This window comes from Gordionus sp. m RMFG-2023, chromosome 3 (assembly GCF_954871325.1).
Source record: "Gordionus sp. m RMFG-2023 chromosome 3, tfGorSpeb1-WG-v2, whole genome shotgun sequence".
In the NCBI taxonomy this organism is placed as follows: domain Eukaryota; kingdom Metazoa; phylum Nematomorpha; class Gordioida; order Chordodea; family Parachordodidae; genus Gordionus; species Gordionus sp. m RMFG-2023.
The window spans coordinates 36779471-36796602 of NC_088777.1; the positions used below are offsets into that span (position 1 = coordinate 36779471).

A 17132-nucleotide genomic window follows, 5' to 3' on the forward strand; every position below is an offset into this window, starting at 1 on the left:
GGAATTTGATTGATTCGGAACAATCTTAAGTCATTAAAATCTAATTTGAAGGATGGGGAATATCTAATAATATCCGATTTTGCAAAGAACTACGCTTTATTCTTTTCTTGAAAGAAAGATTTGATAAGATTTTAATAATTTTTTATTTTTATGATAAAGCTGTTACCCAGTATAAAAAACAAAAAAAACTTTGTAAACCACTACAAACATTATAATGATTTTGGGATCAAGGCAAAATGGCATTTTTTTGCAACTGCACATGGCAAAACTCCTTGTGATAGATTAGGGGGAATTACTAAGAGATTGGCGGCTAGAACAAGCTTGCAAAGTCCTTGTGAAAATCATATACTAACTCATATGGATTTATATAATTATGTGAGAATTAATATTCAGGGGATTAATTACATATTTATCAGCAACATTGATTTAAGAATGGAACCAATCTCGAAAATAGATTTTTAACGGCCAAACGAATTCCCGGGACACAAAAATATCATTCATTTATTCTAATTGAAGGAAAAATGAAAGTCAAAATTTATTCTAATACATTAGATTATTTAATGTATGATATTATTTAAATAATATGTTTATCACAATATTAATTTTTCAGTGATATTCATGTAATATAAATAATTAGCTAAATAAAGTTATAAATATTTTTACATTTATTTTCTTTCTAAAAAAATAGTTAAACTTAGGTTTTAAATATGGCACACTGTCTCCTAGTGATCTGCATAGGCCTAATTTTTCTAACACAGCCCGAAAGATTTATAAAAAAATATATCAAACCCGATCCCAAACGAATTTCCTTTTTATTTGTTTCGTAAATTATTATACATTTGGTATAATTAGCATTTAAATACTACTTATATCTAAAGTATAATAACTATTGGCCCAGTACTCGTCCAAATCTAGGATTTTGTACAAATATTAAGAGGTATAATGTCTATCTGTAAAAAAAATTTGAAAGAAAAAAAAGAGCAATTTTTATCTTATAACCATTTCCGGTTTTCTATTTCTTATTTTTAGTAATAGACTTTTTTTCAATAAAATAAATTTTGTATCATATTAAAGGGCTATTCTAGAGCTATTTAATAAGATTTAAATTGTGTTTCTAGCTTAATTATTTTTTGAGATATATAAAATTAAATAGTGTATTTTGGAATTTCGCGTTTCTAAAGATGGCCATATCTCATGAAGTAAGCCGATATGAAAAGTAAAATTTTACATTTTTACTAATTAGTGTATATGTATACGTTAGCGGCAATGTAGCCGGAATTTTTTCGGCAATGTGAGGTAGTGGTAGGCAGGGTAATTTTGTTATTTCGGCAAAGTATACATTGCCGAAATAACCAGGCAATGTGTAATTTTTGTAATATTTATACATTGCCGAAATAACCAGGCAATGTGTAATTTTTGTAATATTATATTATTAATAATTTTTTCGTTATTATTAATAATTTTTTAAGATTAATATTATATTTTATATTTAAATTTGTTACAATATATTTTTTGATTGATATTTTTCTTTTTGAATCGCTAATTTTTTTTATTTTTTGTGTTATATGTTTTTTTAATAAATTTTTTTTAAATATATTTTTTTGATTGATATTTTTTTTTTATATTTTTTTTTGTGTTATATGATTTTTTAAATTAATATTTTTAAATATATATTTTTGATTGATATTTTTTTTATTTTTTTTTTTGTGTTATATGATTTTTTAAATTAATATTTTTAAATATATATTTTTGATTGATATTTTTTTTTATTTTTTTAATTTTTTGTGTTTATATGATTTTTTTTAATAAATTTTTTTGATTGATGTTTTTTAATAAATTTTTTTAAATATATTTTTTTGATTGATATTTTTTGATTGATAATTTTTAATATATTTTTTTAATAAATTTTTTTAAATATATTTTTTTGATTGATATTTTTTAATATTTATTTTAAAAATCTTCTTCTTCTTCTTCTCCGTTTTATGGCGATTTCCAGGTTTACCCGGGTAGGCCAGTTTTCCCTCTGATTTTTCTTTTCCATTTTTGACGGTCCTGAGCATCAATACTTGTAAGATTCAAGCTTCTCATATCCGCCGCTATCACATTTGTCCACGTCATCTTGGGTCTTCCTCTAGGTCTTGATCCTCCTACTTCCATCATTGTGCATCTCTTTACCCAGTCATCTCTTGTCATACGTTCCACATGCCCAAACCATCTTAGTCTATTTCGTCGCATTACCATACCAATCATTTCTATACCTAATCTTGCTCGCAATTCCTTGCTAGTTTTTCTCTCTCTCAGAGATACCCCACACATCCATCTAACCATCCTCATCTCTGTTCTTTCTAATTTGGCTTCGTGAATTGCTTTCATTGCCCATGTTTCACCGCCATAAACTAAACAACTCCTCACGCAGCTTACGTAAACTTTCCCCTTTAACTTCAGAGAAACTTTTTTATTTGTAAGAATAGACGACATCTCTCTGAACTTCTTCCAAGCTTGTCTGATCCTTGCAACAACAGCAGAATCTACACCACCATCTGCGTTTAGCATATCACCTAAATAACAAAACTTATCCACTTTTTCTAGGGTTAACCCATTGCCAATATCCAGACCACCATTTTTTAGGTTATCATTATTATGTATCCCTTTCATGCATGTTTTACAAATAAAGGTCATTCTTTCTAACATCAAACTGCCTTTTTTCCCACTACATCTTTTATGTACCCATTTCTGGCATCTGGTGCATTGGATAGAATTTCTAGCAACTCCTTTCCCACATACACCACAAGGCCACTTACCTGATTCTTCTATCTTTAGATTTTCCCCACCAATCATCACCTTTGTTTTTGATGCATTCATTTTCAGGCCCTTTGCTTCCATAGTCATCTTCCATTTACTAACTTTATCCCTCAATTCTCCCTCACTGTTTGCCATTAATACAAGGTCATCTGCATATAATATCTCCCAGGGAAGTCCTTCACGCATTTCTCTAGCCACCACATCCATTACTAAGATAAATAATAATGGACTCAGCACGGATCCTTGATGAAGTCCTACCTTCACCTCAAAGCTGTCACTATCACCATAATCCGCCCGTACTGCTGTTTGTGCTCCAACATACATTGCCATCACTGCGGTAACTAACCATTCCTCCACACCGGATTTTCTCAAGGCCCATCTTGTAATCTCACGCGGCACCCTATCAAATGCTTTCTCCAAATCAACAAACGCATAATAGAGTTTCTTTTCCTTCGCAAGATACTTCTCCTGAATTTGTCTCACCACAAAAATTGCATCTATTGCGCCTTTTCCCGATGTAAAACCAAACTGCATTTCATCAATTTTGATTTGTTTCCTTATCCGCTTTTCTAACACTCTCTCAAATACTTTCATTGCATGTTCCAAGAGTTTAATAGCTCTGTAAGACCCACAATCTAAAGGATCACCTTTCCCCTTGTATACTGGGATAATTATACTTCTTCGCCAGTCCTCGGGTATAGTACCTTCTGTGACAATCTGATTTGCTAAATTCATTAACCATTCAATCCCTAAATCATCAGAACCTTTAAACATCTCTGATACCACCATCGTTAAACCCGATGCCTTCCCTTTCTTCATCTTTTTCACTGCTCTCCTTATCTCGTCCTTGCCAAATTTACACCCTGGACCTTCTACCTTTGCACAACTAATATTATTATTCCATTCATTTTCTTCATTCAAAAGTCCTTTCATGTAAATCTTCCAGGTGTTCTTAATACCACTACTATCAATCGTCATTTTTCCTTCCATATTTTTCAAACACTTTACACCTATCACATCCTGCCTCTTTTTTGACATCTGTTTTGCCATTCTAACCATATTTCCAATTCCATCAGCGCATTTCATTTCTTTAGCAAACTCGTGTCTTTTTTCTTCTTGAGCCTTCGCTATTAATTTCTTAGCATTTCTTTTAGCCATCTTGTAAATATCATTATCACTATTTTCTTTGCTATTATACCATACTTTGAAACACCTCCGTGTCTCATCCACGGCTTTCGCTACCTCTGGGCTCCACCACCAAGTCTCCTTATGTCTAGGCGGCCCTTTTGTCCATCCACATACCTCCTCAGTTGTCATTACCCAAGCTTTCTTCATGGCTTCCCACTTGTCATTCACCCCAGATGCTTGTGCCACCTCCGCCTCCCTAATCGCCAATGCCATATTGAATTGACGTCTAGCATTCTCCTCCTTCAATTTCCAAACCTTCAGCCTTGGGACAAACTTTCTTTTAGTGACCCTGGCACCTTTAAGAGTGAGATCTCCTACAACTAGTCGATGCTGATTTATACATTCCTCTCCCGGTATCACTTTCACATTTTTTATTATACATCGATCACATCTCCTTAATAACAAGTAATCCACAACACTTTTGGTACTACCCGACTTATAAGTCACCAGCTTCTCTGATTCTTTCTTAAACATTGTATTACAAACAATCATATCCATAGCATCACTAAATTCTAAAATCCTCTCTCCTTCCAAATTTCTCATGCCGTAACTGAACCCTCCATGTACTCCTTCATAACCCTCACTACTCGCTCCCACATGTCCAATCAGATCGCCAGCCAGGATAATCCCCTCTTCATTTGCCAGTATCGATGTCACCCCCAATAGACTGTCCCAAAATACATCTTTCTCTTCTTCACTTCTTCCAACCTGAGGAACATATGCCGAGATCATATTATATAGCTTTCTACCAATAATCATCTTGATAACCATTATCTGGTTGTCTAGCCTTCTCACTTCGACTACTTTGTCTACCAATTTCTCCGCAACCAATACCCCAACTCCAGCCTTACCATCATTACCTCCTTGCCAAAAGAATTTATACTTTTCGCTAGTCTTGCCAATCATTCTGGTCCCATTTCCTTTCCATCTAGTCTCCTGTATGCAGCACACATCTATATGTCTTCTGTGCAATACATCGACGACTTCTCCCGCTCTTCCCGTCATACTCCCAACATTCCATGTCGCGACCCTAACTCGAACACCCGTAAACTGGTTTCTCCACTTTTTATCAGGTCGTTTATGGCCGTCATAGGTTTTATTTTCATGAATAGTGGTTCCACCAGGTTTCCCATCCTTCTTTTTGTCGTTGGCGGATGAGGAGGCCCACGGGGTACTTTGGGCTGTACCCCGCCCATGCTTTGTTGTAACCATAGGGAAATTTTTGTAGCATGGTTTTTACAATCGGATGCCCTTCCTGACATCAACCTCTTTAAATGGTTTTTACACCCCGTCGAGGAGACGGTGATCCTATTCTAGACCCAGATCACAGGGAACCTTTTAGACCTCCATTTGCCGCCAAAAGACGTTGCCACTCCCCCGCCACGATGAGGCTGAAGGTAGGATTTTGGGAGAGATAGCAAAATTGCACAACCAATAGATGCAAATGCAAGGCATCTAAAATGTCTTGCAACTCACATTGTCATGCTACAAATAATAAATGATAATTTTATATTTATATTGTATTATATTGATAATAAAAAAATGAGTTGTAAATATTGTTTTTTCTATTGTGAAGATACAAAATCTTAAAAGATCTTATAGGGAAGGCTTGCTACCAGATTTCCGTTAATAATATAGTGTAAAAATATATTTTAATAATATTAAGAAGCAGATAAATATGATGGGGGTGGGGGGGGGGAGAAAAAATTCCCACCCATTTTACCAAATGTGTCTGATTTGGTAAATTTTTTTTAAAATAATAAAGAATTTACCCCTATCAAATAACTAAAAGTGCGTATATGATGTAACAAAAATATAAAAATAATGGCCTTATAAAAATAATGACCTTATAAAATTTGTGAGAAATATTTTACAAAAAGATTATAAACCCGAAGAAAATTTAAAACATAAATTGGCCAAAGGCCTTCTCAAAGAGAGAGCCTAGCATAATTCAATAAAATATAGTAAAAAAAATTATCTAAAGGCCTTCATTTTTCGAAAAAAACTTAGAATGTTTGGTGTATAATCTTAGTAATTGTTTAAAATAAATATAAATATGAGGGCTAACTTTGAAAATGCTAAAATTAATTTCGTAATTATATTCATTTTCGAAAAGCTATTTAATACTTTGATAGATTTAAATTTCAATAGTAGCTCTAACTTGTAATTTCAGATCATTCACTAAAGTGAATAAATATTTAAAATGTATTTACTCACAGAATTGAAATAAATAAGTCAAAAATATTATAGTTAGTTGATATACAAATAACCGATGCAGGATTCTATATTTAAATATATTTCGTAGTTAACATTTTAGGAAAAAATAAATTAATCTTACAATTATTTTAATCTTATATTGGTCTACTATTATAAATTATATTATAAAAACATTTCCGGATGTTATGAAGATTAAAGTTTAATCATAATAGTGAAATTTATTATCATTTGAAGTGATAAATGTTTTATTAATAAAATCTTGAATTTAATCAAATCAAGGAATGACGATTTGCAGGAAAATATCTCGTCATTAATTTTGAATATATAAATAAAAGCGAATTTAGGATCATTATTGTTGATATTACTGTTAGTGACTTAAAAATATAAAACATATCTAAACTGAAATTTTAATTTAACATGTTTACAAAACATATTTTTACCCATTTAATTTAAAAAAATTTTAAAAAGTTCAAAAATAACGATTATGACAATTGTCACTTTTCTATTATACACTTTCCCTGAAATATTAATTTAATATGTTTACAAAACATATTTTTACCCATTTACTTTAAAAAAACTCAAAAAAGTTCAAAAATAACGATTATGATCATTGTCACTTTTCTATAATACACTTTCACTGAAATATTAATTTAACATGTTTCCAAAACATATTTTTACCCATTTACTTTAAAAAAACTTCAAAAATAACGATTATGACAATTGTCACTTTTCTATAATACACTTTCCCTGAAATATTAATTTAATATGTTTACAAAACATATTTTTACCCATTTACTTTAAAAAAACTCAAAAAAGTTCAAAAATAACGATTATGACAATTGTCACTTTTCTATAATACACTTTCACTGAAATATTAATTTAACATGTTTACAAAACATATTTTTATCCATTTACTTTAAAAAAAGTTTAAAAATAACGATTATGACAATTGTCATTTTTCCATAGTACACTTTCACTGAAATATTAATTTAACATGTTTACAAAACATATTTTTACCTATTTACTTTAAAAAATCTAAAAAAAGTTTAAAAATAACGATTATGACAATTGTCACTTTTCCATAGTACACTTTCACTGAAATTTTAATTTAATATGTTTACAAAACATATTTTTACCCATTTACTTTAAAAAATCTAAAAAAAGTTTAAAAATAACGATTATGACAATTGTCACTTTTCCATAGTACACTTTCACTGAAGTATTAATTTAATATGTTTACAAAACATATTTTTACCAATTTACTTTAAAAAATCTAAAAAAAGTTTAAAAATAACGATTATGACAATTGTCACTTTTCTATAGTACACTTTCACTGAAATATTAATTTAACATATTTACAAAACATATTTTTATCTATTTGCTTTAAAAAAACTCAAAAAAGTTCAAAAATTACGATTAGGACATTTGTCACTATTACCTAAAAAATTATCTATCAAAAGATATATAATAATCATTTTTAAAAAAATATTAAAGAATATCAATCAAAAAAATATATTTAAAAAAATTTATTAAAAAAATATATTAAAAAACATCAATCAAAAAAATTTATTAAAAAAAATCATATAAACACAAAAAATTAAAAATATAAAAAAAAATATCAATCAAAAATATATATTTAAAAATATTAATTTAAAAAATCATATAACACAAAAAAAAATATTAAAATAAATATCAATCAAAAAAATATATTTAAAAAAATTTTATTAAAAAAACATATAACACAAAAAATAAAAAAAATTAGCGATCAAAAAATATATTGTAACAAATTAAAATATATTTAAAAAAAACTATAATATTAATCTTAAAAAATTATTAATAATAACGAAAAAATTATTAATAATATAATATTACAAAAACACATTGCCTGATTTAACCCGGCAATGTGCACATTACCTGGTTATTTCGGCAATGTATACTTTGCTGAAATAACAAAATTACCCTGCCTACCACATTGCCGGAATTTTCACATTGCCGCTAACATATATACTACCAACATACAAATTTTTTTAAAAATCGAAGAGAGTCGGTAGAGAATCTACTTTTTTTGGTTGATAACATACAATATATATATAATAAAGTTAAAAATTCAAAATAAAAAAAATGTTTTATATTAGTTTATTTTAAGAAACAAAAAAAATAAGTAACGGCAGAGAGATAAACAGAGAAAGAAGAGAAAAAAATATATATCTTGAAATCAGTTTTACTTTAAAAAAAATTTGCAGGAAAAAATTTGCCAGGGAACGACAGAAGAAAATTATGAATTCTTACGTTTCGAAACAGAAAAAATTTATTCAACACGTATCTCAAAGTTATTTTTATTAGATATTAAATAGCATTTTATTAATCTTGATGTCGGTTTTAACTCAATATTTAACGCATTTTTGATTATCTTCACCCTTATCACAAGTTATATATCCACAAAACATTTTTAATCTTTCATTCCTCTCTTTGTGATTATGATGTCTTGGATTTAAAAAATAATGAAATATATAATAAATAAAGATTATATAATTGGTTGCCATTTAGCGTGAGGCGGAATTTTTTAAAAAATAATCTAAATAACGGACCCGTCCCAACAAAATAATTTTTTATTCATTTTTATAAATCACCGTTTTACTGAGTTTCGTTCTTTTGTTTTTTTGATCGATACATTATGTAATGACCCTTAAAAAAGGCAGAGTGAAAATTTTTGGACCTTTGGTCACATAATACCTTAATCTCTGATTATTTTAATTAGATTCAGAGACATAATGAGATTACTCTATTTTGTTGACACCAACACTTACAAAAATAAGATATAAATGAATTATTTTATTTTGATCCTGATTAGAGGTTAAGCGTTCCCTTGCTCAAACTGGTCCACGAGCTGGACAACATGTCCAAATATTTTTACTGGCCAGGTCGGAAGTTCGCAAATTTCTCATGGCTTACAATTAGGCAAATATGTTACTTTTTCTTCATAAGAAATTATTAGTGACTTGATCTGTCACAATTTATAAAATTATTTTATTGTAGGCAAAAAGTGGTATGGACCGCGCCGAAAATTGTTTTTTAAAATATTCCCCTGCTGTTGAGGCCAACCTCTAATCCTGATATATGATTCCGAGCTTCGATGATTATTTTATTATGGTGATTTAATTTTTATCGCCCTCAATTAGTTTTTTTTTCTTTCATATCCCTAGTTGCCTCTGAATCCTTTCATTGTTTTCTTTTTTTTCTGAAATGCAATATTACATTAGATCCCAACCTATTTTCCCATCCTTCCTCAACTACTATCGATATTTCTAATTCACCCTCTAACACGGAACTTTCTGGCCAACGTGTTCTCGAGCCATCCTTTCTTGACCAGGATTCAAGTGCCAAAGAACAAAGCAAACGTGAAGGTTAGTTTTATTTTCGATCGCCTTACATTATTAAAGATATAAATAAATGTTTTTTCAAAAAAATGGAGATGGAACCAGTGTTTAAGAAAAAAAAATAAGTTTTTTCACCCAAAATTTGAGCAAAATATATTTTGAAGATCAAAAAAATTGAAGATTTTAATTTGAGCAACCTCAAAGATGATTTTTGAGCAAAATGAAAATGTTTTTTATAAAAAACATCAAAGGGAAAATCAAAAACCATTTTTCATTTTGCTCAAGAATTTTTTTTGAGCATAATCAAAATCTTCAAAAGGAGGATCTTTGAAGATTTTTATTTTTTGAACAAATATTAACTGGATAGAACATTGAGCGGTGAAAATTTAAAAAGAAAAAAATGATTATTTTTTATAAGAAACAGAATCATCTATCATCTCGAAACCTACTTTGATAACAGGGACCGAAACATGTGCTATTTGTGGTATGCTAGTTAGACTCGAAGACCGGAATTGCGATCAACCGAGCGGGTTAATAGTTTTCACGAACAATTCCAGTGGTTATTCACTTTATAAAAATATTATATAGACCGATTTAAAAATAATCTTTCCCAGGGCTATTTTACGTATGTTAGGCTTTATGGTAATATGTTAAACGAAATTTAATATAGTTAACAAGGAAATTATAGATGGCTTTAGCATTGCATTCAAATAAATTTTTTATTTTTTTACAGTTTATTGTATAAATAATAACTAAAAAAAATTAGAAATAGCTGTTAAGATCGTGTCAATTTACAAGCCATTAATATAATTTCAGGTTTTTATTTAAATTTTCTTAATATTTCTTAAAAATTAGGTAAACAGTTTATTTATTTTTCACCATAATTTCTATATCAATTATGTTTAAAAATTAAATAAATAAAAAATTCTTCCAAAATCTGAATATTTATTTGTTTTTTTAACCCTAATCACTCTGGTTAGAGTCTAATACATATCTGTTCCTCCTTTTCAGCTTTTTTAAAATTTACCCATATAATCTCATGGTCTTTTTTTCTTTTTTAAGCCATTTTAAATGTCGACTTATCTTCCCAGATAAAACAGTCACTCCATGTATGGTTACCAAATTCTATATTTTCTGAATTCATTGGCAGATACATAATGTTTTTGTTGAAAATATTGTTTTTTTATAAATGTAGTCGTAATAGATATTAAATTAACCAAATTTCCCAATAGTACAAATTTCTTCGATTTATTATTATATTATTTATAATTGTGTTTTGGAAATCGGTATTTATTTCGGCCACTTTCATATTACAGAATATCTATTCAAAACTGTTACCGTAATCATTTATATTATATTTCATAAAAATTTATTCTCCCTCAAGTTCTGGGCAAATGTTGGAACCCATATTTGGAAATTCCTGACATATGTGACGTGCCACTCGCAACCCTGAAAAATTCCTCCCATATGGAATCAAATTCAATAGATTATGGCGCCGAATATCATATTCCCCAAGATTCTATCGATACTATAAATTCCATACTTCCCCTAACTAATAACCGTTATCCAGTAGGAAAAAATGCGTTGGATATCGAAGCGCCATCATCTTCCATAACCGCTCCACGGAATGCGGTCCGAAAGGAATTTTATTCAAGCAAACTAAAAGGGGAGAAAGGTATCGACAAATCTATCTTGAACCATATGCGAGGTAACATGGCATCAAACATGGTCAAGGCTTACTCGCAATACTTCGAAGCAGTGAAAAATGAATCCAGTGAAATAGACAATATAAAAAGATTGGGAAGTTTCGATGGTTGGGTCAATTCTCAGATCTTGTCTAATGGGTTGATACCCGAGGTTTTATTATTTATTTTATCCTTCTCTCCCTGAATTTTCGATATATTTTAACTAGGGCTGTACCGATCCACAGATTTTTCACCGATCCCATATTTATATTGATTTTTATTTGCCTTCTATTTTTGTATCAATGTCATAAATTACTTTAACAAAAACCAACTATTCACCAATGATTTAGCGTATTTTATTTTTTTAGTTTTCCTAAGTTGATATTCCCATTTAAAATATTTACAATGTTTATTGGTAAATTTAGTGTTGTTAAACAGCTCCATTTAGCTTGAGCCAAATCAAAATTTTAACTAAAATATTAATAGTTATGCCTCCAAATTTCGCCAATAGAATTCCAACCTTTCTGATATCTGTAGGAAAAATCAATAAGCATGGGTAATTTACTCTTGGTCAAAATTTTGAGTTAATCTTTTTTTAAAATTGGCCAAATCGAGTTGTTTACTAACTGATGTGACTCGTTAGATATTTTAAAATCCTTTTCTTTTTGCAGAGCGAAGTGTAAACAAGACACATGAACTTCATAAAATTCTTAGCATTGACACTTTTTTTTATTACTTATAAATTGACTAGTTGATAACCCATCAAAAATGATGGGAATAAAAAAATCATGAAATATTACAGGAAAATTTTTTTTATTAAATAAAGGAGAACATTCAGTGAATTTTCTAAAATTTGGAGGTAAATTACATTAAATAAGGAGATTGAAAGTATTTCTTTTCCCATTATCTATATAGAAATAGCTGGTAGTAATTGAGGTATCGTTAATAGCCTGGATAACCTGATCGAACGCATGTCGCTGTAAAACATTCAGATTGGATAACGTTACCATTGATACATCTGCTTCTATTATTGGGTCATATAAATTAGACTGAGTGATAGGGTCAGGAGATGGAAGATTAAAATCGTTGCAATTGAACCCAGAACAATCTACACAGGTTAGAAGTATGGAGGATATTCCTGTGGTAGCAAAGGGTAAGACATTTTTTTGTTGTCCTCTGAGATAGTGTAGTAGAGTATTGTAAATATATGTCGTCTTACCTGATCCACCAGGAGCATCTATATAAAAAAATCTGGTAGTAATTGAGGTATTGGCAATAGCCTGGATAACCTGATCAAACGCATGTCGCTGTAAAACATTAACAGGATTCCTTACATAAAGATTTTATGAAAAATATACGTTCACCACCGCAAATTATGGTAGTAGAATTTTTTTTATCTCAACCACAATATGGGAACTTTGCAAATAGTTTAAAATACCTATTTATCAATATCTTCCCATGCCAGAAAATTAACCTTCCTCACTAATCCTAAGTACTTATTATAAATTAGATTTAACAAATAAATTTAAATTATATTTAGCCAATTGAAAAATAAACATTTATCTCATATTACCACCCCAAAATATGCCAGTATAAAAATTTTATCTCAATACAATATTTGAACTCTGGAAATGACATACAATACCAATTTATCAATATCTACCCTACATTTTTAAATATTCTATAATTTGATTTATTCTGTATCTTCTTAAAATACCATCGCAAAATATGGAAGGAAAATTTTTTTTAAGTACTTATTATAATTTAGATTTAACAAATAAATTTAAATTATGTTTAGCCAATTGAAAAATAAACAATTATCCCATATTACCACCCAAATGCCAGTATAAAAATTTTATCTCAACAACAATATTTGAATTCTGGAAGTGACATACAATACTAATTTATCAATATCTACCTACATTTTTAAATATTCTGTTTCTTAAGACTCAAATAAATAAATAAAGTTTGCTTTGTTAATAAAGAAAATAATTAAACATCTGTTCTGTCTCCTATATTCTGGGGCCTTTGGCAGATATACTATTATGTCCTGTTGTAATCATTTCGTTATTAATATCAACATGTGAAATGCAGGTTGAGTATGGGTCATTTGAGACTTTAAAATTATTTTCTGATAACCAGAGGTAAGCTCAAACATGATTTAAATCTTGTGCCAACCTGGTGGTGATTTATTCTGTAATAATATCTATAAAAATTAAACATCTTTTTAATTACTGTCTCCTATATTTTGGGGCCTTTGGCAGTGTCTTGTTGTACTTTACGATTTTTTAATTAAAATAAAAAATGGTTGATTTTAAAATTAAATAATATAAATAACTATAAATCAAAAAAATAAGAGCTTAATAAGCCAATAAAAATAAAGATTAATAAGCCAATAAAAATAAAATTGCATAATAATAATATATATATTAAAGATTATATCACAAATTTTAATATAGAAGGTGGGTGAGTGGGAAGAACGTTTGCCTTTAAAACGTTAAGTCATGGGTTCGAATCCCGTGATGTACAAAAAATTTTCTTAAAATTTAACATTAGAGAGATATAGTCTCCATCGATTTATTTAACATTAAGAAGATAGGAAAGTTGATAGGAAAAATAAAAATTAACATTAAGATGATAGGAAAGTTGATAAGAAAAATAAAAATTAACATTAAGAATATACGAAAACGTTCATTTCTTGATTACGGTGATTATATATATAGATAGTCAGATATTCGATCTAGTTAAATGTTATATACAAATGACCAAATTTTTACCCGTTCATATGTATTTTTTTTATCCATATCAAACAATTATAAATGAAAATATTATTGAACAAGTAATTTTTTTCTAAAATATGTTTTAAAAAAAACTGACATAAAAGCCTTAAAAAATTTATGTGTTTTTTATTTCCCATATATTTTTTAAATTATTAATTCCGAGATTTATAATTTTTTTTATTAATAAAAATTTGACTATCACACACTTGAATATAAAATATTTTATTGAATTCTAAGTAATGAACAAGAATAAATAATATAGAATAAATTGTGGGCGATTGTATAGAATAAGTACGGAAGATTGAAGGTTAAGAATATACCATCAATTGTAGTATGTGGAAACCGTGAAGATTAGGAATATTAATAATTAAGTTCTTTATTTTCAACTAAGATCAAATAAAAACAAAAAAGTGAAAGTAATCATGATCATTTAAGTATATATACAAAATTAACATCAATTTAATATTAAATAAAAATCATTGTATATCTTTTCAAAACATCAATTTAATATTAAATATAATATAATATATCGTTTTAAGCCTTAAGTCTTCTACAATACAAAATCCATTAATAAACATTGTTACTTGTATTTAACACTAAGTATAGGAGGCAATTTAAGGTTGTTGTAAAATTTTATAAAAGATCTGAACCCAAACTCGATACCTATGGAAAATCGGAATCCCTTATGCTTATTTAATCTAAAAACAAAACTTTATTTTATATCAGCAATGGTTATATCTTATCAAAAATTTCGGTTGGGACAAGTACACCCACTTGACTACCTGCGGCCATTACCTGCATTATTCGTGTTATAAATCTTATATGGATACTTTACAGGTAATTTATATATAATATGTATTTATTTAATGTAGTCTCTAGTAAAATCATACTAAAAGTAAGAAACAATGAGTAGGAATAGATAGATTAGATAGATAGATAGATAGATAGATAGATAGATAGATAGATAGATGGGTGGATGGATGGATGGGTGGATCGATAGCTAGATAGAATGTTGAATGAATTTGGCAATAAATGCCGACACAAGTAAATTAGCATCTCTTCGTTTTTTAAAATTGTGAGTCACGAGGTTTAGTGAGTCTGGTTAATGGCAATCTAGTCCACTAAATATTTTTTAAAAATTTTGATTACACCATGCTTACAAGACCATATTTTACAATAATAAATTCTTACGACTCTAGTAATTACAATTAAAAATATTATTGCAAACTACGTTAATTAAGAATCAATCCAATGCATTCAATTCCAGCGTCATATCTAGTCTGGGCGAATTCAATTGCCCCATTTGCCGGCACATCTCCAACCGTCTTATACCCGTGTACTTACCCAAATCGGATAGCCATTTATACATAAGGAATGATCTAAAGAAACGAAAATGTTGTTTTCCTACTAATTCTTCAAACATCTCCGATAACTTTCCTAGTTCATTCAACAATTTTCCCGACTACGATCCCAAAAGTGAGAATAAATATGAGGATGGTATTCCGTACGATGTTGAGAGAAAAAACAATCTAAACAGCTTTATCTTAGAAAGTTTACGTGAATTTTTAAATTTCGATAGCAATAAAAGTATTAACGACAATCCGCTTTTACTAGATAGTGATAATAGTAATAATCTTCTTTTAATGAAGGAATGCGAAATACAATTCGACGAACGCCTTATAGGAGACAATTTCATGCGTTCTGCGTCGGTTCCTTACTTTTCTTTAGACCCTCTTAACCTAAATATTACGGATGATAACGTTCTCAATAGCAATTATACAAATATTTCTCTTAGGGATGATACGGACCGGGATAATACCGTTCCCCCTACGGATGATATTTTGAACATGGACTTTTTGACGGATGATCCTAGCAATGTAATTCAATTAGACTCATCTTCAAATTTTGGCAGCTTGCCTAAATATCAGCTCCTTTATCTCTTTTCTAGACTGTGCTCTGTGCTAAGGTAAGGAATCATATATCATTTTGTATTAAACCGCTTATTATTAAAATATCCTGGTTTCATTATTAGAGTATTCTGTCTTCACTGACAGAATAACATAATAATGCAGATTATTGTGTACTGTAATATTTTAAAGAGATCACCATAATTTATGGAATGGGTGAGGGGTAAGATAGAACAGAAATAAAAAGAAGAAAGATTAATAATTATATTATTTTAATCGAAAATATGATAGAGGCCAGTAAATATATAAGAAACTTAAATTAGATTTTGTCAGAAATGGAAATAGATCACTCCAATCCTCAAGCGGTGATAATAAATTTCTTATTATATTTATTAAATCAATTTCATGTATAATAATCAAGGATTAACCTAGAGGCGGAGTTGGTGAGGCGCCAAATTAACATTACAAAGGATAACACGACCGGCAATAACGACCTTTCTAAGAGATTATTTTTCAGTATTTAAAAAAAAATCTCCATAAAATATCTTTAATTTTTTTAAAGTAATAATACAATTATTATTATGTCATACTCTTTTATTCAAATAAAATTTACATCTTAATTTATAATTTAGCCAAAAAATATATAAGAAATAAAAGGGAGAAAATATTAGGTTTGTTGGGAAAGAGATTAATTCCAATTTTTTTAAAAAAGGTTAATATAATGTTTTTTTATTTATAAATGTATCTAAATAATTGTTTGAATTGCATATAATAAATTTATTAGAAACAGTCTTTTTTATAGAACCGATCATAAGAAAGATAGCATTTAAAATAAAGATAAATCGATATGATCGTCTATTCTAACAGATGTGAACTTATCCCTGATGCTAAAAGAAAAAGTTAATATAAGCTGTATGAGAAGCTGTATAGTCTACGATAGCGAAACCTTGGTGGTGAAGCTAAATTGGGAAGAACAAAGATAAGAATGGTCGATGAATGTGTGGGGTATCTATGAGAGAGAGAAAGAATCAATCAACGAATTGCAGGAGAGAATTAATATAGAAATGGTCCGAAAAGTGATTAGAAGAAAAAGACTAGGGTGGTTTGAGTACGTTTAACGAAAGATGATTTGGTTATAAGAGATGCACTTTGATGGAAGTAATGGGAGCTAGGCCT

General features: G+C 29.0%; 1 protein-coding gene across 4 annotated transcripts in view; it reads left to right on the plus strand.

The window, feature by feature from the left end:
* Window positions 1-17132, plus strand: part of LOC135925649 (E3 ubiquitin-protein ligase UBR3-like) — a 66872-nt gene that overhangs the window by 25220 nt on the left and 24520 nt on the right. For 3 of the 4 annotated variants that reach the window (XM_065461051.1, XM_065461049.1, XM_065461052.1), the window contains 7 exons: window positions 8451-8536; window positions 9468-9611; window positions 10003-10143; window positions 10969-11441; window positions 14776-14886; window positions 15291-16015; window positions 16378-16472. In XM_065461051.1, coding sequence (XP_065317123.1) covers window positions 8451-8536; window positions 9468-9611; window positions 10003-10143; window positions 10969-11441; window positions 14776-14886; window positions 15291-16015; window positions 16378-16472 — 1775 coding nt within the window. The remainder of the gene's footprint in view (window positions 1-8450; window positions 8537-9467; window positions 9612-10002; window positions 10144-10968; window positions 11442-14775; window positions 14887-15290; window positions 16016-16377; window positions 16473-17132) is intronic. The other variant, XM_065461050.1, reaches the window with a different exon arrangement.